Source organism: Heteronotia binoei, chromosome 2 (genome assembly GCF_032191835.1).
Source record: "Heteronotia binoei isolate CCM8104 ecotype False Entrance Well chromosome 2, APGP_CSIRO_Hbin_v1, whole genome shotgun sequence".
NCBI classification, from domain to species: domain Eukaryota; kingdom Metazoa; phylum Chordata; class Lepidosauria; order Squamata; family Gekkonidae; genus Heteronotia; species Heteronotia binoei.
The window spans coordinates 190,759,334-190,781,640 of record NC_083224.1 but is presented as its reverse complement, the minus strand read 5'-3'; the positions used below and the strand labels follow the sequence as shown (position 1 = coordinate 190,781,640).

Sequence of the window (22,307 nt, the reverse complement as noted above, 5' to 3'; positions counted from 1 at the left end):
TCCTCCTCCTCCTCTCCAGGGCTGCCTTTGGAGGTGCTGCTGCTGCCGGCGGGGCTCGGCGTCCCTCCCTCCGCCTTTTCTGGCGGCATCGGAGGAGGGGGAGGATGCCGAAGCCCTGCCCCCCGCGGTGGGCTCTGCGGGAGGGAGGGGGGAAGAGGTGCTGCTGCTGCTGCTCTCCGGGGGCGCCTCCCCCCCTCCCCGCCCGTCTTCCCGGCCCTGGGCGGTCTCTGCCCGGCTCCCTCCCTCCTTCCCTCCCTCCCTGCCTGCCTGGGCAGCAGCTGAGCCAGAGGCGGCGGCGGTGCTGGTGGTGGTGCCGAGGCTGGGGCTGGGCTCGGGGATGGAGGCGCTGGGCTGGCTGGAGGTGGGTGAGCTGTCCGCCGCCTTCGCTCACCTGCCGCTCTTCCCGGCCTTCGACCTCGCCTACTTCGTCGTCTCTCTCCTCTACCTCAAGTACGAGAAAGGTCAGTGAGGAGGAGGAAGGGGGGAGCGCTGGAGCCCCCCACCCCCATCTCTGGGCTCGGATCCCCCTCCCGACCGGGGGTTGGGGGGGGCTGGCAGGAAAGAGAAGGCGGGGGGGGGCTGTCGCTGGAGGTTGGCAGGTGGTCCCCACCTCCACCCCCCTTGGGGCGCCAGGAGTCCCGGGGGGCAGCTCGGGTCTCTGCGCCCGGCGAGGAGGCCAGGCCAGGCCAGGCGCTGCTAAAAAGAGAAGGGGACGGAGGGAGGGGCACAGCTGCGGGGAAGATGCATGGCTGACTTGGTTGGGGAGCGGAGCGGCAGGGACCGGGGGACGCGTCTCTCTCTGGGCCCCTGGCTGGGAGGAAGCAATGCAAAAAGGCTGGCTGGCTGGGGCCAGCTCTGCCAGGATCTTGCGCTGCTGAGCTGGGTGGGCACTACACGCTTGCATCCTCAGCAGGGAAGCCCGGGGGGGGGGCGGCTGCTCCAAAGCCCAGAGAGGAGGGGGACCTCCATCCACCCAAGGGTCAGGGAGAAATCTGAACCACCCCAGGCCTGATGGGTGGAGACAGCTGGCCCTGTCTTTGAAAGGGCAGCCTGTGAAGATAGTGGGGAGGGGGGGGAGGGGTCCTTGAAACTGCCTGGAAGGGCAGCAGCGGTAGAGGCCAAAGGGCAGTCCAGCCCCTCCTGCTCCGAGCAGAGACCACCCCCCAGTCAATGGGTCCCTTCGGGTTAGAGCTCTGGTGGGGGTTACCTTTAAGCTAGCCTTCCAGTTAGAGAGCGAGAGAACAACAGATGATTCCCTTAGATCTATGCTGACTTGCCTCTGGGTTTCACTGTAGTCAGTGGGTCCTTTAGGGTTAGAGCTCCGGTGGAGCCCCTCTCCGTCACCTCTCTAGCCCTGGCAGCTGTGTGAGGACAGAGCAGCAGTTTCCAGTGGTCAAGGGCAAGGATTAGCCCTCCGCCCCCCCCCCCCCGTGGCCAGCATAATAAGCAATGCAAATAATGAATACAGAATCATGAACAGTTGCTGTTAGCAAACCAAAGCACCTAGCAGTACATGCATGGAAAGTCTCTTCAGTATTGGCGCTTAACGTGGAGTATGCACACAAAGTGCCATTGGCTCCCCTGTCCCCCCCCAGCTCACTGTGGGGTGTGTGGGGGTGTGCACATGTCAAAGACAAGGGCCAATAAAAATTAATTTAAAAAAAACCTCCCTGCCGACTTGTCTTCACTTTGTGATATATAACAAAGTGCTTAATGTATAACTGAATAACTTTTTGCAATTTTTGTTGGTCATTTTGAGAAGATATTTAACTATGAAAAGAATATATAGTCTCTTAGCAATCCCCCCCACACACACAAAAAAAGCATGAATATTCAGATGGACTACAAAATTGAGTCTGATCTTTAAAAATATAAGAAGAGTCATGCTAGGTCAGGCAGTGGGCCATCTAGTCTGGCCTCCTGTTTTACATAGTGGCCAACCGTTTACTCTGGAAGGCCCACAACAGTGCAGAGAGGCTGAGGCCTTCCCCTAATGCAGACAAGCCTTTTTTTGGTGGTAGCCAAAACCATCCCTCTCCCTTGAGGCTTCCTTGATGTCTGTCTTTTAGGAGCCAGGTCGAAACATTTCTTTTTACTCTCTAATCCAAGGATGCCCCCCCCCAGCCTGCAGGCACTTTTGGGATGTTAAGGCAAAGTGGAAAGCCCCACTGTTGAATGGCTGCCACAGGGGGAGGGGCTGATCATGGCAGGGCTGCCACATGGCTGGCAGGGCCAATCGCAAGCCCCGGGAAATCCAAGCCAAGCATCTTCCCGGGACAGGGGCAACAGCTTCCAGATGTGCCCTCCTTTCAGACACAGCAGTCTCCCGTCAAGTGCCTCCTGCCCCAAGATGAAGAGACAAGCCAGGAATCACCCCTTTGCTTCTGGGAAAGGGATGCTGTTTGTTCCCCAAGGAAGGGGAGGATCTTGCCCCACTCACAAAGACCAGAACACTTCCCTGTTACGGAAGCAGCCCATCTGCTGCACACAGCGCACAAGTCAAACAGCAACAGAAAGAAGAGCCACTGTGCGGTTGCCACAGTAAGAACTTTGGAGGCAGCTTCCCGCCTTCTCACGATACTGTTGGAGATACTGTAATCTGCACATTGTCCCCACCCCTTTTGTTTCTGTTCATTAATTTAAATAAGCCCAGTGGATTTGCAGAGGCATTCTAAATCTTTATAGATATGGTTAGGAGTTGGGAGAGGGCAGCAGAATGGATGTTGTGTTCCTTCCTGAATTACCTGTTCCGGTATAAATTACCAGAGGCAGATCTTTTGTAAAGTTACACTTCTGATAGAAATGTTCTGTGCACTTTTTGCTTCCCTTCCATGTGTGAGAATCAAGCTTTGTCACCCAGATTATGACTTTTACGTTTCTAGTTCCTCCGCTGAGCTCACAGGACCATGCCTGGCTCCTGCCTTCCCGTCCCCCTATGAGAGAGAGAGAGCTGCCCGGTAGCGACTGGCTCAAGATCGTCCAGGAGGCAGCATGGATTTATATCCCGCCCTCCACTCCGAATTTCAGAGGCTCAGAGCGGCCTGCAATCTCCTTTCCCTTCCTCCCCCACAACAGACATCCTGTGAGGCAGGTGGGGCTGAGAGAGCTTTCCCAGAAGCTGCCCTTTCAAGGACACAGTCTCAGAGCGGCCTACAATCTCCTTTCCCTTCCTCCCCCACAACAGACACCCTGTCAGGCGGGTGGTACTGAGACAGTTCTCCCAGAAGCTGCCCTTTCAAGGACAGAGACTCAGAGCGGCCTACACTCTCCTTTCCCTTCCTCCCCCACAACAGACACCCTGTAAGGTGGGTGGGGCTGAGAGAGCTCTCCCAGAAGCTGCCCTTTCAAGGACAGAGTCTCAGAGCAGCCTACAATCTCCTTTCCCTTCCTCCCCCACAACAGACACCCTGTGAGGTGGGTGGGGCTGAGAGAGCTCTCCCAGAAGCTGCCCTTTCAAGGACAGTCTCAGAGCGGCCTACAATCTCCTTTCCCTTCCTCCCCCACAACAGACACCCTGTGAGGTGGGTGGGGCTGAGAGAGCTCTTATAGCAGCTGCCCTTTCAAGGACAGCTCCCGCGAGAGCTCTGGCTAACCATTCCAGCAGGTGCAAGTGGAGGCGTGGGGAATCAAGCCCGGTTCTCCCAAATAAGAGTCTGCAAACTTAACCACTACACCAAACTGGCTCTCTGTTGCTGTGGCCCCTTCTTGGAATCTCGTCTCAGGGCTCAGTCATCAGTTCTGGCCCCCCCACCGCTGCTTCACTTTATCTCCTACACACAGTTCTTCCCGTCCATGCTCTTAACCACTACACTCAACTGGCTTGAGCACCTTGAGCCAGTCACAGTTCTCTGAGACCTCTCTCAGCTCCACCTACTTCACAAGGTGTCTCTTATGGGAAGAGGAAGGGAAGGCTGCTCCGAGATCCTTTGGGCAGTGAAGGGCAGGGTATAAAACCAACTCCTCTTCTTCCACATGTTCCACAGTGAACACAGATGCAAAGAAATGCCACCTGGTTGGTACAGACATTCCACTTTTTGCCTTTTGTGGCTTCCTTGACTTGGGCTCATGAACCAGAATCCTTTTAGATGTGGCAGTGCCTTCCCCATCTCAGAGAATGCTTTCTTTTGGCATTTCTGTGAATGTAGTTTTAAAGAGCTTCCAAGCATCCTTTAGGGGTGTACCTCTCTCGAGTCTCCCTTTTGACCTTCGGAGGCAAGTCTGTGGTGGACTTGGGTGCCCAGGGATTTCCTGTGTGGGAATGCTTGCATGCTGCCTGAAGAGGGTTGGGCTGGAGGCACCTGAGTTGGCGGACAGCAGGGGCTCTGTGGGGGGGTGGGATGCAGTTGTGCCAGCTCTTTTGTGGGCCTGGTAGTTGGTGAAAAACACCCTCTAGGTCTGCTTTATTTTTAGCCGTCTGCACAGAGATGAGTTTCAGGGGGTGGGGCTTCCATCTTCCTGATTCTGCAAAGGCAGCAGCTGTTCAGGTATTAAATGTTGCCTGGCTTATGGATTTGGATGTGACAAGGCCCAGTAAGAGGAGTAAGAAGGGCCATTTATAGCCCTTGCACCGGCTCTGGCAGCTCCGATGAGGAGAAATAGCAAGCTGTGTGCAAGGCGCTGCACAGACCCCAGAAGGGACAGCAGCCAGGGACAAATGACAGAGTGGTAAACTGAAACACGGGCAATCCTTATCAAGCCTAAGCTTATACTGCTGCTTTAACAGCATAAAATGTATCCTGAGAGAGCTCCAAAACTTGAACTATGAGGCATGTAGGTGAAATTTACGAGTGGAGATGTCTTGTCTTTTTTTTTTTGACAAGCACCATTGAGAATGTCCACCATGCTGAAGGGAGAGAGCTGCCAATGAGTGCTTTTCTCTACCTAAGCACACGTTTCTTATTTCTTGACATCTGACAGGTAGGGGAAAGCATGCATCCTGCTGTAAACCAAAGGAGGAATAATAATAATACATTTTATTTATATCCCGCTCTCCCCGCCGAAGCAGGCTCAGGGTGGCTCACAACGTGTAAATCTCGGTTTACAATAAAACATCAGTACAATTCAATAAATAATACATTAAATACAAAACCATCATCTAAAACCGACATTTCTATTAAAATTAACATTTATGGTGGTAGACAGTCTCCTAAGCCAGCGTGGGACGGCCAGCATGTTTGGCTACTGAATGAAACTATACCAAGGAAGGCAAAAGTTGCCCACCCTACAGCAACAACCTGCTCTCCTCTGACTGGCTGTGGATGTCCTGCGTCCAAGGCAGTGGTGGTGGAGGAGGAGGAGAAGGGATTCTGCATCGTTTGCCTTGGTCCCCTTGAGCAGGAGATGCTGCTGCCACTGGGGTTTGGACCAGGGGGTTTCTGGGCTCGAAGATTTGAACTCTTCAACGTCGCGTTGCCACAGTTTTGTTAGCCACACTTGCTTCTTGGGAGGGGCAGCAGGGCTTGTTACTGCTTGCCCTTCTGGAATGGAAAAGGGTTTTCACCAGAGGTTCAGCAGCACCTGCCTTTGTCAGGGGGCAATTCAATCCCCCCCTTTTCCCAGGAGCGTTGGGGAGGGATGTGTCCACCTCTTGCGGCAGCCAGTTGGGGTTTTGCTTCAGCTCTTGTGCAGCCTCTTTTTGGAGAGGGGCACTCACCACCAGGGAGCGTGAGCTAGCTCACACGTTTTTAGCTGGAGGCCTCTAGCTCACACATTTTTGTCTTAGCTCAGGAAGGATAACCCCAGAACACACTAGTTTATGCAGTAGCTCACACATTGCGAGTGGCTCACAAGGAAATTGGGGTCTTGGAGAGCCAGTTTGGTGTAATGGTTAAGTGTGCGGACTCTTATCTGGGAGAACCGGGTTTGATTCCCCACTCCTCCACTTGCACCTGCTGGAATGGCCTTGGGTCAGCCATAGCTCTGACAGAGGTTGTCCTTGAAAGGGCAGCTGCTGTGAGAGCCCTCTCCAGCCCCACCCACCTCACAGGGTGTTTGTTGTGGGGGAGGAAGGTAAAGGAGATTGTGAGCCGCTCTGAGACTCTTCGGAGTGGAGGGCGGGATATAAATCCAATATCTTCAATATCTTCTTTTGCTTCAGCTCTTGTGCAGCCTCTTTTTGGAGAGGGGCACTCACCACCAGGGAGCGTGAGCTAGCTCACAAGTTTTTAGCTGGAGGCCTCCAGCTCACACATTTTTGTCTTAGCTCAGGAAGGATAACCCCAGAACACACTAGTTTATGCAGTAGCTCACGCATTGCGAGTGGCTCACAAGGAAATTGGGGTTTTGGAGAGCCAGTTTGGTGTAATGGTTAAGTGTGCGAACTCTTATCTGGGAGAACCAGGTTTGATACCCCACTCCTCCACTTGCACCTGCTGGAATGGCCTTGGGTCAGCCATAGCTCTGGCAGAGGTTGTCCTTGAAAGGGCAGCTGCTGTGAGAGCCCTCTCCAGCCCACCCACCTCACAGGGTGTCTATTGTGGGGGAGGAAGGTAAAGGAGATTGTGAGCCGCTCTGAGACTCTTTGGAGTGGAGGGCGGGATATAAATCCAATATCTTCTTCAATATCTTCTTTTGCTTCCGCTCTTGTGCAGCCTCTTTTTGGAGAGGGGCACTCACCACCAGGGAGCGTGAGCTAGCTCACAGGTTTTTAGCTGGAGGCCTCCAGCTCACACATTTTTGTCTTAGCTCAGGAAGGATAACCCCAGAACACACTAGTTTATGCAGTAGCTCACACATTGCCAGTGGCTCACAAGGAAGAATTTTTGCGCACAAGACTTTGCAGCTCAGAGGGAACACTGCTCCCCACCCACTCTCCAAGGACACAAAAAGGTTGGGAACCCTACATGGGGATGATCTTTCCCTCGTTCTGCCTTTTGTGAAAATATTAATGCTACATATTCTGAGTGAGTAAAATCTTGTCTGAAAGCATTTCACTTGTTCCTAAAAAGAAACTTAATTCACAGGAGGGTTTCTAGAGTTCACCCCAATATTCCAAAACATCCTCAGAAATAGTTTCCCAATTCTTTTTCCCAGCCTTTGAATCTCTGTAATGACTGAGGAGGGGGAGGAGAGCTCAGGTGGTGTCCTGGTGATGGGAGGGGATGTGGTTCTCACAAGCTGCAGCGTTTTATTTTGGAACATCCACCCAACATCCATACTCTGGTCATCCTCTTGCCAGATTTTCCCAGCATGCCCTCACTAATGCTGCTTCTAGGATTTTGAACTATTTATCCAGTAAATAGAGCAAATACTGGACATGGAAGGGTCCATTATCTTGGAATTAAGTCAGCCTGAAACTGCCACAGCCAGGCTCCATGTGGGGGCTCTCTTTTTCCCGTACATCATGATGAAGTTGCAACACCCCCATCAGCTTGTTCCCCGTCACAACCAGCAGAGGTTGAAAAAAACCTGATCTACAGCTCACCAGCCAGAGACGACACCAGCCAGAGACACAGAAGATGGGACTGAGGAAGGATGAGAAAGGAGAGCCCATCACAGTCCTCCGGAGACACAGAAGATGGGACTGAGGAAGGATGGGATAAGAGGGCCCATCACAGCCCTCTGGAGACTCAGAAGATGGGACTGAGGAAGGATGGGATAGGAGAGCCCATCACAGTCCTCTGGAGAAAAAAGGTGGGACTGAGGAAGGATGGGAGAGGAGAGCCCTTCACAGCCCGCCAGAGACACAGAAGATGGGACTGAGGAAGGATGGGAGAGGAGAGCCCTTCATAGCCCTCCGGAGACACAGAAGATGGGACTGAGCAAGGATGGGAAATGAGAGCCCTTCACAGCCCGCCAGAGACACAGACGATGGGACTGAGGAAGGATAGGAGAGGAGAGCCCTTCACAGCCCGCCAGAAACACAGAAGATGGGACTGAGGAAGGATGGGAGAGGAGAGCCCATCATAGCCCTCTGGAGACACAGAAGGGGACTGAGGAAGGATGGGAGAGGAGAGCCCTTCACAGCCCTCTGGAGATACAGAAGATGGGACTGAGGAAGGATGGGAGAGGAGAGCCCTTCGCAGCCCTCTGGAGGCACAGAAGATGGGATTGAGGAAGGATGGGATAGGAGAACCCATCACAGCCCTCTGGAGAGAAAAGATGGGACTGAGGAAGGATGGGAGAGGAGAGCCCTTCACAGCCTGCCAGAAACACAGAAGATGAGACTGAGGAAGGATGGGAGAGGAGAGCCCTGCATAGCCCTCCGGAGACACAGAAGATGGGACTGAGGAAGGATGGGAGAGGAGAGCCCTTCACAGCCCGTCGGAGACAGAGAAGATGGGACTGAGGAAGGATGGGAGAGGAGAGCCCATCACAGCCCGCCAGAGACACTTCCCAGGCTGGGGGTGGGGGGGTGGTAGAGGGTGGCAGAATTTAATGTATTAAAGAAAAATGAAAAAGAGATCTGGGGGGGAGGGTCATGGCAAGAAAAAAGGCTAGGGAGCTCAGAGGCAGGGAGTTACTTGGAGGCCAATAGTTGGAGAGTGTGTCTGCAGCGGGGTGGGGGAGCAAGCTGCAAGAGTCAGTGCAAAACTGACCTGAAACAGCAATTGTGTTAAAACAACACATCCCCTTAAATATGTGCTTGCATTTTGTTACTTGTGCCCTGGAGACCATAGTAGGATCAGGGACTCGGTGGTTTGGCTTTTCAGAAACTATTAAATTCCACTATGGTTTTGTCTGTTGAAATTCTACCTGCTGTATGACTGCTTAAAACCCAGATATTTGGAGTACTGCGTACAATTCTGGTCATCATACCTCAAACAAGACATTATAGCATTGGAAAAAGTGTAGAAAAGGGCAACTAGAATTATTCAAGGGTTGGAACACTTTCCCTATGAAGAAAGGTTAAAATTCTTGGGGCTCTTTAGCTTGGAGAAACATCGACTGAGGGGTGACACGATAGAGGGTTACAAGATTATGCACGGGATAGAAAAGGTAGAGAAAGAAGTCCTTTTCTCCCTTTCTCACAATATGAGAACTCGTGGGCACTGATAAAAGGAAGTACTTCTGATAAAAGGAAGCACTTCTTCACCCAAAGGGTGATTAACATGTGGAATTCACTGCCACAGGAGGTGGCGGTGGCTGCAAGCATAGCCAGCTTCAAGGAGGGGTTGGATAAGCATATGGAGCAGCGGTCCATCAGTGGTTATTAGCCACAGCTTATTGTTGAAATTTTCTGTCTGGGGCAGTGATTCTCTGTGTTCTTGGTGCTTGTGGGGGGGCACAGTGGGAGAGCTTCTAGTGTCCTGGTCCCATTGGTGAACCTGATGGCACCTGGGTTTTTTGGCCACTGTGTGACACAGAGTGTTGGCCTGGATGGGCCATTGGCCTGATCCAACATGGCTTCTCTTGTGATCTTATGTCAGGGTCAGTGATGCTCTGTATTCTTCGTGCTTGTGGGGGGCACAGTGGGAGAGTTTCTAGTGTCCTGGCCCCACTGATGGACCTCCTGATGGCACCTGGGGTTTTTGGCCACTGTGTGACACAGAGTGTTGGACTGGATGGGCCATTGGCCTGATCCAACATGGCTTCTCTTGTGATCTTATGTCAGGGTCAGTGATGCTCTGTATTCTTCGTGCTTGTGGGGGGCACAGTGGGAGAGTTTCTAGTGTCCTGGCCCCACTGATGGACCTCCTGATAGCACCTGGGGTTTTTGGCCACTGTGTGACACAGAGTGTTGGACTGGATGGGCCATTGGCCTGATCAAACATGGCTTCTTTTGTGATCTTATGTCAGGGTCAGTGATGCTCTGTATTCTTCGTACTTCGTACCTGATCCAACATGGCTTCTTTTGTGATCTTATGTCAGGGTCAGTGATGCTCTGTATTCTTCGTACTCTTATGGCCATATTGCTCCATGAGGAACAATTTAATATGACCCAAAAAACTCACTTGACCTTTTAAAATTGCATGTCAGTTCTTGTTGAGAATTCCATATCCAATTACCCACAGAGAGGGAAACAATTCAAAGACCCTTCTTCCTGAAAGATTTCCACGTCTTAATTTTTTTGCTGAGATGAACTTTCTCTCTCCTTAATGTAGTCATCCCTCTTGTTAAAAATAGTAAGGATTCCACACAACTTGTTCCTCTCGAAAAAACTTCAATCAGTCTCGATTTCCAGTCCTCCTTTTTAACTGCGCAATAAGCTTCCATTTTGGTTTTCTTCTGTTTTTTTCCCAGCGAATCACTCTCCATTTCCAATTCCACAGACGTCACCGAGATCTCTTTAACACTCTGCTCATGTAGATTTGAGATTTTTCTAGCTTTCAACGTAAAAGCTCCCATTTGCTTTTTTAATCAACTCTGTTAATGAACCTAGATCTTGCTTTAGAGAAGTTATGGTAACCATTATATCTTTTTTATAAAACATTTTGCTTGGTAATGCCATTTTTCTCTACCAAATAACTCATTCTATTAATCCAAGTTGAGGAGTAACTCAGAGACCCAGTTAGTCTGTCTCTCCAAATCTCCTCCAGCCGTGTGTTTTGATTGTTGCCATTTCAGTTGCACTCAGACGGCAAAGACAAATCTCTCTAAAATATATCTTGTTTTTGTTCAGACCGTATTATAGCCAGATAATAGTCTCATTAACACATATTCAATTATAATCCGGGTCAATTTGAGTACCTATATTCAGTCTAATTCAAATTGTTGCCAATACTCAAAGTTGTTCTTTATCTTTTCGAAGCCTCATTCACGGGAAATTGGGGGGGGGGGGAATCCACCTCTTTCCCTTCCTTTGAACTATCCCATTTGTTGTTATGTAAAACGACCCATTAGCTGATGGTATTGAAACCTACTTGCCAAGCAGAACTGCCTTGCTTGAGGTACGAAAGCGAGGCATCAGAGGCTGGTTAAGAAAAGAAAGAGCAAGCGGTCGGGTGTTCACCTCTTACTGCCGTAATGGCGATCATGGCGGCAGAGCTTCGGGGCACACAAGAAGGACAGGAACAGCCGCCACTATGCCCCTGGCTTCTTGCAAAGCCCCCTTCGGGGTCTCCCTGGAGATGCCATGTCTGTGGCGCCTTTCCAACCGCCTGATTCAGGGGGGCTGCTAGAGAAGAGCTCCATGGACCCCCACGGAGCTCAAGGCATAACCCGGAAACCCTGGTTAAGGTTTCCAACTGCTTAGAGGAAAATGTTTTGTCCCTTTTATTTACCTTCACGCCATTAAAGTTTATTTCAGTTTATATCTCGCCCTTCCCACCGAAGCGGCTCAGGGCGGCTCGCAACATATAAAATCTAACATAAGGTTTGGTTTTAAAAATACATCAATTTGCAACAATTTAAAACAGTAAAATAAAAACATGTAGAACAAACGATCTGCCAAAGTGCTACACTGCAACCTTCCATAAAGTTTCCAATGTCAGTTAGTTGTAAGCCAGCCGGAAGAGGACTGCAGGCCCTGCGGAACTGCCCAAGGTCCCGCAGGGCCCTCACCTCTTCCGGCAGCTGGTTCCACCAGCAAGGAGCCATTACCGAAAAGGCCCTGTCCCTGGTGGATTTCCAACGGGCCTCCTTTGGCCCGGGGATTACAAGCAGGTTTTGAGAGCTCGATCTCAGTACTCTCTGGGGAACATGGGGGGAGAGACGGTCCCTAAGGTAGGCAGGTCCAAGGCCATATAGGGCTTTAAAGGCAATAACCAGCACCTTGTACCGGACTCGGTATATTATTGGCAGCCAGTCCAGATCCCGGAGCCCCGTCCGAATGTGCTCCCATCTTGGGAGCCCTAATAACAGCCGGGCAGTGGCATTCTGCACTAACTGCAACTTCCAAGTTCGGCACAGGGGTAGCCCCATGTAGAGGGCATTACAGTAGTCCAACCTCAAGCTTCAGTGACTCATTTCACACACGAGTCTCTATCAAAGGGAGATGTGTCAGTCCACACATTTTTATTAAGCATGTCCAATGTTTTTGTTGAAATCTTCCGGCAGCCGTGGCTGTTTCCCAGAGTTGCTGTGCTCAGAGATCTTTATGGGAAGAGCAGAGTCCATCCCTCTGAGGACAAGGCGAATAGCCTGGTGCGCCTTTCCCTGCTGCCCCACTGCCATCAGCGCCATTAGCCATGGAGGGAGGGGCTGGTTTTGATAAGGCCCCTCCCAACATTTTTTGCAGGCTTTAAACAGCAACTGCTGATGCAGTCCAGTGCAATCATGATCTCTCACTGCTTATCTATTTCCATTTCAAATTTTAGCTCCCCTGAATTCCCAAGCTTCATTGTGTGAAGATGAAGTCTGCAGCCCTTGTCATGGTGGAGTTGCAAGGTCTGAACTGGGCTTGGTTCCCCTTCCTCTCTTTTCCCAGGGGCCGTTGAGCTGTCCCGCCAGAGTCCATTGGCCTCATGGGTGGTGGCCATGCTCTACTGCTTTGGCAGCTACATCCTGGCTGACCTGCTCCTCGGAGAAGCCCCCATCGACTACTTCAGCAACAATGCCAACGTGCTTCTGGCCACGGCAGTCTGGTGAGCCAATCCCCCTGGCATTTGGCCTTGCCTCAGGCAGCAGCTGGCTGGGTGTGCTGGGTGTTTCTTTGGCAGGCCATGCTCTTGAAACAAGGAAGGTCACCATGAAGCACCCTCCGCAGAGCTGCTAGAGATGGGCACCCAAGCTGCCCCCCTTCCCAAAACTCTCATCCCCCCTGGGGGGAGGTGTAAAGAGGACAGATGCTGGTGTGACATCCCACCCCTCCCCCCAGCATCTTTCCCCTCACAGTGTGTGTGTGGAGGGGAGGCACTCATAACCCCTGGCTGGCCTCTTTGCTCCTCGGTGGAAGGACAGAAGGATGAAGTAGGGGAAGGCAAGCCAAAGGGTTCATTTTTGTCTTCCAGGTACCTGACTTTCTACTGTCCCCTGAACCTCTTCTACAAGTGTGTGGCCTTCCTTCCTGTGAAGCTGATCTTTGTTGCTATGAAGGAGGTTGTCCGAGCCCGCAAGATTGCTGTTGGCGTCCATCATGCCCACCATCACTACCACCAGGGCTGGCTTATCATGGTAGTCATTGGGTTTGTCAAAGGTAGGTGGCCCGTGGTTTTGGAGCCTGACACCAAGGGCAGGTTTCCCCCTGCCCCATATCACTCCTGTTGAGGAGAGCCAGTTTGGTGTAGTGGTTTAGTGTGCAGACTCTTATCTGGGAGAACCGGGTTTGATTCTCCACTCCTCCACTTTCAGCTGCTGGAGTAGCCTCGGGTCAGCCATAGCTCTGGCAAAGGTTGTCCTTGAAAGGGCAGCTGCTGTGAGAGCCCTCTCAGCCCACCCGCCTCAAGGGTGTCTGTTGTGGGGGAGGAAGGTAAAGGAGATTGTAGGCTGCTCTGAGACTCTGTCCTTGATAAGGCAGCTTCTGGGAGAGCTCTCTCAGTCCCACCCGCCTCACAGGGTGTCTGTTGTGGGGGAGGAAGGGAAAGGAGATTGTAAGCCGCTCTGAGACTCTGTCCTTGAAAGGGCAGCTTCTGGGAGAGCCCTCTCAGCCCCACCCACCTCACAGGGTGTCTGTTGTTGGGGGAGAAGATATGGGAGATTGTAAGCCGCTCTGAGTCTCTGATTCACAGAAAAGGGTGGGGTATAAATCTGCAATTCTTCTTCTTCTTCTTGATCAGGGTATCTCAGTCAGCCTGCTGCAGAGTGGGATTCATGCTGTGGGAAGGCCCTCCATTGAGATCTGCCCTAGAGGCCCTGGGAGGTGCGGATGTCCCTGAAATCCACAGCATTGCCCCTCTCTTGACCATTTCCACAGTCGTGAAATTCCTCACGTTGACTTTTTTAAAGCTCTGCGTCATGTAAAATTTACCACTGTAGATTTTTCCTCACCAGGCATGAACCCAGCATTTCCTCCTTCTTGCCCCATGTTTTGGAACCCCCAGTTTTAAGGAGCTCTGAAAATGCAGGATAAGCAGAGGAAACTTCAGGTTTGCATCCGGTGAGGAAAAATCTACTGTGGAAAATTTCACATCATGTACACTTTTAAAAATGTCTCTGTGGGGAATTTCACTACTGAGGAAATGGTCCTTGTCAGCAGGGTGTTAAAACAGAGGAGGGGAGGACACGGTTCTTGGAGCAAAGCCAGACGGGCGGGGAATGACGCTGGAGCTCTCTGTCCTCTCCCTAGTAGACTTCGGGCAGTCGCCCAAGTAGCAAGCAGAATTCTGGGATTACAAGCATTTTCACACTTGGGCTTCCTACCAGGAGGCTTAGGAACTCCTCTGCCTTCTTTTCTTTTAAGTACTGAGGTTCCCAGAATGGTAAAGCAGCCCTTGGCTGAGGCTGGCACTTGGCAAATGTTTTCCCGGCTGAGTCTAGGCAAGTGGGACTTCCCAGCTTCTGGAGATATTCTTTCCTTTCCCAGGTTCTGGAGTTGCCTTGATGTCAAATTTTGAGCAGCTGCTGCGTGGAGTCTGGAAGCCAGAAACGAATGAGCTTCTCCACATGACGTTGTGAGTAGAAAATCCAGGCGGTGGCAGGCTTTGCCACAGTGTGGATGCGCTTTGACGTCTGCTCTTCTCTGGAAGGGTCAGGAGGAGGGGTGGCCCGCAGTAGGCCTTTCAGGCTGCTTGAAAGAGGCTGTGGGGAGAGAAACTTCTCTGTGGTCTGGGTGGAAGGGTGGTCTTTTTCACACATGAACTCTAAGAGCCTCAGATCCTGTGAGGGGGTACGTCAATCAGGTTGCACCGAGAGGAGAGGAGCTGAGCCGCCTCGGAGAGGCCTCCTAAATCCGTGTGGCTTTTTCACAGCTGGCTGGAAGCAGAATCTGAAAACGGTGGCCTCCCAAAGCACTGCATATAGGGCTCTGTTCCCCATAGCAATCTCACAGCCTGCCCGCATGGGCAGAATGCTAAGCATAGGCCATTTGATTCTGTAGGACTTAGCTGTGCTCAGGCGACCCCTTTGGGACACTTATAAGCATTTCTTGCCCCATCCAAACAGCCTTTCAGCTTTTTTTTTGTATTCTTCCTGTGGCCAGAAGTCCTGCAGCTGTTGAAGCCAGGAGAGCGAATGGCTCACAGACACACTGGGTCAAAAATGGGGGGGGGGGGTGACACTTTGAAGCCCCCTCCCTCTCCAGAGTCAAGAAGTCACAGAGAGACACACATGCCCAACTCCGGACTGGTGTTTTCTGTTTGGAAATCCAGTGAGAGGCTTGTCAGATGGCGTCCCTCTGGTGGAAGGTCAGCTCTGTTTCTTAGGCAGAGCACACAGTTGGGCAGAAAGGGCTTTTCCAAAGCTGTTTCCCTCCCTTCTCCTCTAGGCTGGGTCACCCAAGATCCTGCACTGCCTCAAGTGCAACGAAGAGGGAGCCATGGGTGTTGGGTCCTACTGAAGAGGTTGTGTGAATGGCGCAGAAGTCAAGTGCTTCTGTGGGAAAGGCAGATGGGAACAAATGCTGGGTGCTTTGGGAAGGGGGCTGGGAGGGAACGTGCTCAGTGGAGAGTCTGACCCTCCCTTTCCCTTGAAGCCCATCCAAAGCCAGTCTGTATGGAGCCGTGCTCTTCACCCTGCAGCAGACACACTGGCTGCCCCTCTCCAAAGACAGCCTCGTCTTCTTCTTCACCCTCTTCATGATCACTTGCAAGGTGAGCCTCTCTGGGAGAAGCTGGGGGCCCTTTCAAGCCCAGGGTGGGGCGTGCCATGTACAGAAGGGGAGAGCTCTCCTTTCTAGGCTGTATAGGTGGCTTGACTGAGGGGCAAAAACATGCCTAGCCCACCTCTCCATCCACAAACAGGTCCTCAGGGTGAGGTGATGCTGGTGCTGGCGGGAAGTTGTGAAGTCACAGCTGACCTTTGGGGACCCTGGAGGGTTTTCAGAGCCGGTTTGCCTTTGCCTGCCTCTGTGTAGCAGCCTTGGCCTTCCTCAGCGCTCTCCCACACCCATATGCTAACTGGGGCCGATCCTGCTAAGCTTCTGAGATGGGACAAAGTCAGTCTGGCCTGGGCGTTCAGATGAGGCTCAACCATACTTTAAATAGCGGGATCCATGACAATCCAGTAAAGCCCGTTTCCCACAACGAACAAAAACTTGTTGGTCAATACCACAACGCAGTCCTGAACAGCCTCCTGCCCATATTTCAGAGCCTCATGGACTGAATCTGTGGGGTCCATCCATAGCTGGCAAGATGAAAACGGAGGCAGAGCAGTTTAGGCAGGCCGTTCTGTGGTCAGAAGACAACTCCCCAAAGGGAACTCCCAGTTTCTGCATTTGTCGCTGGCCACAAGGGCCAGAATGTATCAGCCTGGAAGGGCAAGCATGCAGGGGGGCGGGGTGGAAGGGGGGGCTGTGTCAACCCAGAGGCCTGGAACAGGATGGAAGATGGGCAGACTGCAATGTGGGTGCTGCTGCTGCTGCTGCTTCTTCCAGAGGGTGGCTTTTCTTTCCACCATGAGGAGATGGTGATGCATGACACCCCCTGCTCATGAGACCTGGTGTGAAACAGCCAAACGGGAGTGTGCAGTTTAATTTAGGAATAGTTTAGTTATGTGATTTATATCCTGCCCTCCCCGCCAAAGCAGGCTCAGGGCTGCTCACAACACATAATAAAGTAACAGTGAAAACAGTTACATTAAACATTAGATTAAAACAATGTGAAACCATGTGGTGCTAATTTCCATACAGTTTGAGGATGGCACTCAGTGTTCTTAAACATCCATTGAGATCTGATATCTAATGCAGAACAAGGAGTGGCGATTCCCGTGAGTCTGACATTCCCAGCATCTCATGGTGCTTTGCCTGACCTGGGTGGTTTCGGCTCGCCTAATCACAGAAGCTCGGCAGGGTCAGCCACAGCTAGTATTTGGATGGGGGAGCTCCAGGGAAGACCAGGGCTGCTACACAGAGGCCAGCAAGGGCAAACCACCTTGGCTCCTCTCTGCTTGCCTTCCAGCCCCTTTCTTTGAGGGGTTACCACAAGATGGCTGCCACTTGACGGCCCTCTCCATCTCCCCCATCCCCACCACCAGTGGTGTTCCTCTGAAGCAGCGGTGCTGCGTGGGCATCGGGGAAAGTGACGAGAGGACAGTCTCTAGCAAAGCTTTTTTCTCACCTTGCCCAACAGGTGTTCATGACGGCGACTCATTCTCACGGTTCACCCTTTGCACCCGTGGAAGGGGCGCTGTGCCCGATCCTCTTTGGCTCTGTGCCCTCTGGCCACGACGATCACCCTCATGACCACCACCACGGAGGCTCCCATGAACCGCCCTCTCCCCCCGCCCCCCTGCTGCCAGCCAAAACACGGGATGAGCTGAACGAAGGCACGCGGAAGCGGAAAGCCAAGAAGGCGGAATGAGCCGCAACCCACCTCTGGATCGGATCGCCTGTGCTGTTGGGCGGCTCCTCACCAGGGCCTTCCAAGGACATCATCGCCTGGGAGGGGGCTGGAGGGCTCAGCATTGGCCAGAGCCTCCCACCCTCAGACTCCCCAGTGACCCTTCTTCCCTTTGCCTTCCCAGCCTGGATCACTGGAAGACCTGAACACTCCTGCTGCAGTTCCATCACAGTCTAAAGCCCCAGGCAGCCTCTCTGCACCAGATCCATGGCAAGTGCCCCCTTACCAGCTTCGGGGGACAGTAAAATAAGCCTGGGCTTCAGCATCCAACCTTCCATGGAAAGCCACGTCTAGAACACGTGAATTAGAGTCTGTGCAGGTGCAGAAAGCTCCCTCACTTCCTCCATGAAGTGAAGCCAGATACCTGCCCCCTGCTCACCTGGCTTGAGCCCCAGTGATAAGTGTGCGAGTGCAAGAGGGCATGTCACAAATGGGGCTGTCTTGTAAACGGCAAACTGAAAACACCTCCTGAACTCACAAGATGAAAAACAAACGGGACAAGCGTATCATCTTCTCTATAATAAAAGCCCTGTGGGGTGGCCAAATCCAGGTCTCCCATTGGCTGCGTGCACTGCATCAACCATTGGCTTGTCAACCACCACTCAGGGTCTGTTGCATTCCATTGGCTGAGGATTGAGGCACGGCTTCACAGAGGAGAGAGAGCAAGCCTTCCCTTGATTGGCTAACAGAGGGAGGAGGAGGGAAATTGCCATATCAAACTTTCCCTCAATTGGCTGAGGGCTCTTCCCCCTACTCCTCTGGGGAACCAAGCAGCCAATGAGATATAGACAAAACAATGGCATCCCTTGGCAGCAGAACAACAATGTTTTATTCTAGGTACAGAGAGAAAGAGAGAATATAAAGTTCTGTGTTTAAGACTGGGTCACTGGGGAAGCTACCTTTGCTTTCCCCTCAGTGCTGTTGCTACCCAACCAAACTTGGTTCTGTCAGTGCCAGGCGGGGGGGGGGGGAGGAGGCCCTTTTCAGGCCTCTTTTGGCCTTTGAGGGAGAACTCATTGGGCCCAGTTCTGACTACAGTTGCCAGCTTCGGGTTGGTGGGAAATTCCTGGAGATTTTGTTGTGGAGTTTGAGGAGGGTAGGATTTAGGGAGGGAGAGGTTTCAGTTGAATATAATGCCATAGAATCCACCCTCTAAGGCAGTTATTTTCTCCATGGGGAGATGAATGGATCCGTTGTCTGGAATTCAGCTGTGACACCAGGAGATCTTCAGCCCCCACCTGGAGATTTCCTACTCTAGACTTGGCAGCACCCTCTGGTGACTTGGTGCCACCTGACTGGCATGACTTAACTAGGCCTTGCTGCTTGCTCCTGTTCAGCAGCAGTCCCCCTAATGATAGCCACTGTGACATGACAGTCAGTGCTTCAGAGCATGGTCTGCCAGGCCCAGACTCCTACTGTGGAAGCTGACTGGGTGATTTTGGACCACCCACTTTCAGCTTAGCTTACTTCACAGGGTTGTTGTGCAGGTCAAAAAAGGAAGAGGAAAATGATGTGAGATGCTTTGGTCCCTAATGCGGAAAAAGACCGTCTTTTTTCTAGGTGGAGACTGCAGGAAGGGGGGAGGAGATGGACAGCTGAAGCCAGAGGGGCAGATAAAAGTAGGTGGATGGTTGACTGAGGAGAGAGTTGCCAGCTCTAGATTGGGAAATTCCTGGAGATTTGAGGGGTGGAGCCTGGAGAAGGCGGGGTGTGAGGAGGAGTGGGAACTCCGGCAGGTACAATGCCATAAGCTTCACCTTCCAAACCGACCATTTCCTCCTGGGGAGCCATTGTTGCCAATCTCCAGGTAAGGCATAGAGATTACTCAGAATTACAACTGATCTCCAAATGGGCAGATATCAGTTCCCCTGGAGAAAATGGTAGAGTCATTATATCCTGCTGGTCACCCCCATGACAGCCAGTGTGACATGGCAGTTGGCACTTCAGAACAGGGTCTGTGGAAGCTGACTGGATAATTTTGGACCAGTCACAGACTTTCAGCCTACCTGCCTCACAAGGCTGTTGTGAAGATCAAAAGGGAGAGAGGAAAATGATGTAAGCTGCTTTGGTCCCCACTGTGGATAAAGACTGTACTTTTCCTAGGCAGAAGCTACTGAGAAAGGGGAGGAGATGGAAAACAATATACCCTCACCTTGTTTGCCCCCTAGCCCCTCTTTCTCAATTGACCCCCTCCTTCTCTGATAACCCACCCCACATTTCCCCACTTCCCTTCTCAACAACTGCCTTCTCAACCAATGTTCCTTCTAGGCTGCAGAGTCTTGTGAGCAAAAATTCTACTTTGTGAGCTACTGGCATTAGAGTTGTGTGCTGCTGGCATTAAAGTTGTGAACTACTACGTAAATTGTAATTCTGCATAAGTTGTAATTCTGAGTGATCTCTATGCCTTACCTGGGGCCATCCTTCCTGGGCTAAGACAAAAATGTGTGAGCCGGAGGCTAAAAATCTGTGAGCCAGCTCACACTAACTCAGCTTAGAGGGAACACTGTAACATACTTTGCCCCTCCCTCTATCTTTCCCCTCCCTCCCCAGCGGGGGGGCCAAGGCCAGGACGATCAGCAAATTTTTAGCACCCGTTGTATTTCTCCCCACAATTAGTTGTAAACATAAAAAAACATAAAAACCATAAGAAGTCATGTTGGATCAGGCTGATGTCCCATCTAGTGTCACACCAGCAAGGCCAGAACTCCAGAAGCCCCCCCATGCACCAAGAAGACAGAGCATCACTGCCCCAGACAAGGTATTCCATCTCTTTATCTTGTGGCTAAGGGCCACTGATATAACAGTAGTCCCTGGATCGATGACAAATGTTTAAGTACCCAGAAAAATAAACAGTTTAAGTGTAGAAATATTTGTCAGTCTACGGATTTTGCATAGATTTCTGTCTGACCTTTCCAGTCTTGACCTGTTTATTGTTATATTATTTTGCCTTTCAAACAGCAGGGCCAAGAGACCTTTTTCTGGCCTGGTGTTTCAGAGGGTGGGGGCAGCAGAAGAGCAGCACCTCGGGGCTAGACCGGATTTTGGGGGCTCCTCTGTGCTTTCCGGCCTCGTTGCTTTGAATTGGTGGCTGTTTCAAAACTGAATGAACAGAATAACACAAAAAATGGGCTGATGAAGAGTGAAGCGAAATGGAATTTGGCTGACGGTTTGTAGTTTGATCGATTGATGGGATTCATATCCCGCCCTCCCCGCAAATGGACCCAGGGTGGGTCACAACAATCAAAATACAGTGTAGCAATGAATATCGTTCATGGAGAATTGAAATTTCTTAAAACCAATAAACAGCAAAACTTGGTCACTGGCATCCACAGATGCTTCCCACAGGTTGGGGGCACACAGTGACATTCAACAGATGCCATAGCGGCCTTTAAGGAAGGCACATGTGGGCAGAGGAGGCCAAGGCCTTCAGGCGTCTGCTGCCTCAACCCAAGGCCTGGGGGAACAGCTCCAGTATACAGGGCCTGCAGAAGTGAATTAACCCCCACAGGGCCCTGGTCTCAAGTGGGAGCATGTTCCACCAGGCTGGGGCCAGAGCAGAAAAGGCCCAGGTCCTGGTCGAGGCTAAGCGGGCATCTTTCAGGCTGGGGATTACCAGTAGATGTTGCCCAGTCAAGCACAAAGCTCTTTGGGGCACATAGGGGGAGAGGTGGTCCTGCAGATATGTTGGCTGCAGAGCACAGAGGGCTTTGAAGGTTAATAGCACAACCGTGAACCAGTACTCATTAGGGTTTGTAGAATCTTTCGGGATCAAGTGCCGTGTTCTACTGGAGAAAGTTTTCCTTCCAGATGTTTCGTTCTCAGCTGCGGAGAACATCCTCAGTGGCGTTGCAGCCAGAGCAGGCGCTCAGACCTTCTTGGCTGCTGTGCATTGAGTGGGGCCAGGGCTGCTGGAGAGCTGCTATTTCTAGGCTGCAGGGGGTGTGATGAAAGGGCAATTGGTTTGTGGATGTGCCCATTGTTTGGTGGGGCTTCCTGGAAGGGTAGTGATAAGGAAACTGGCTGTTGAATGTGACCATTGTTCCATGTTAATTGCTGGGAGGGTTGGAAGGGGTTTGAAGATAAGGAAGATGGTTGTTGACTGTGCTGATTGTTCTGTGGAATTTGCTGGTTGTTCTGAGACTTTCTGCAATTTATAGTCTGTAGGGTGTTTTGCAGAGCTGGGTACCAAGATTGGTGGATGAAAATGCCTTCTTCCTTTCTGTTAAAATTGTGCTGGTGTTTGTAAATCTCAATAGCTTCTCTGTTCAGGCAGGTATGATAATGTGAGAAATAGCAGCTCTCCACTCAATGCACAGCAGCCAAGAAGGTCTGAGCGCCTGCTCCGGCTGCAATGCCACTGAGGATGTTCTCCGCAGCTGAGAACGAAACGTCTGGAAGGAAAACTTTCTCCAGTAGAACACAGCACTTGATCCCGAAAGATTCTACAAACCCTAATGATGTTACCAGCCGTGAAAACCTGAAATCTTTGATAACCAGTACTCACTCAGCAGCCAGTGGAGTTGGTGTAGCACCAGCTAAGTGCGCCCACACAGATGTCACCGTCAGCAGTTTGTCATGTGTGCTAACTCCTTTTTTAGATATCATAGATTCTCGCATCTATACTGTATATCTTTCTGTGTTACGGATACATTGATATTGTTTGCAGTTATATGCTCATCGCATGTTTTTTTCTCTTCATATTGTGGGTTTGGGTGGTATTTTCAGTTTGCAGTCTGAAATTCCGCCCTGCTCTTGTACTTGTGCATTCCCCGAAGGTGGTGGCCCTTTCTGTTTTCTCTGCTGAGCCCCAGTGAGCCGTGGGTGAAGATCCTGGAGAGCTGGGTCCCCCGCAGCAGGAGGGCCAGGCCAGCAGGACCTTGTGGGAACTCTGTGGCACTGCCCGGGGCTGGAGGGAGAGAGACTTGGCCGCCCTGAAGGAGGGCTCTCCCTCCCCCTCTCAGCCGCCTGCTGCACCCCGTGTCCCAGGATCCCGCC

The 22,307-nt window shown here is 51.6% G+C and overlaps 1 protein-coding gene across 1 annotated transcript; it reads left to right on the top strand.

Annotated features, from left to right (window-relative positions):
- The first annotated feature begins 337 nt into the window (after positions 1-337).
- Positions 338-17,278, top strand: TMEM38A (transmembrane protein 38A). Its single transcript, XM_060232734.1, has 6 exons — positions 338-461; positions 12,308-12,464; positions 12,831-13,015; positions 14,342-14,429; positions 15,449-15,566; positions 17,043-17,278. The coding sequence occupies exons 1-6, from the start codon at positions 338-340 to the stop codon at positions 17,271-17,273; spliced, it is 903 nt and encodes a 300-aa protein (XP_060088717.1). The 3' UTR covers positions 17,274-17,278.
- Positions 17,279-22,307: the final 5,029 nt, after the last annotated feature.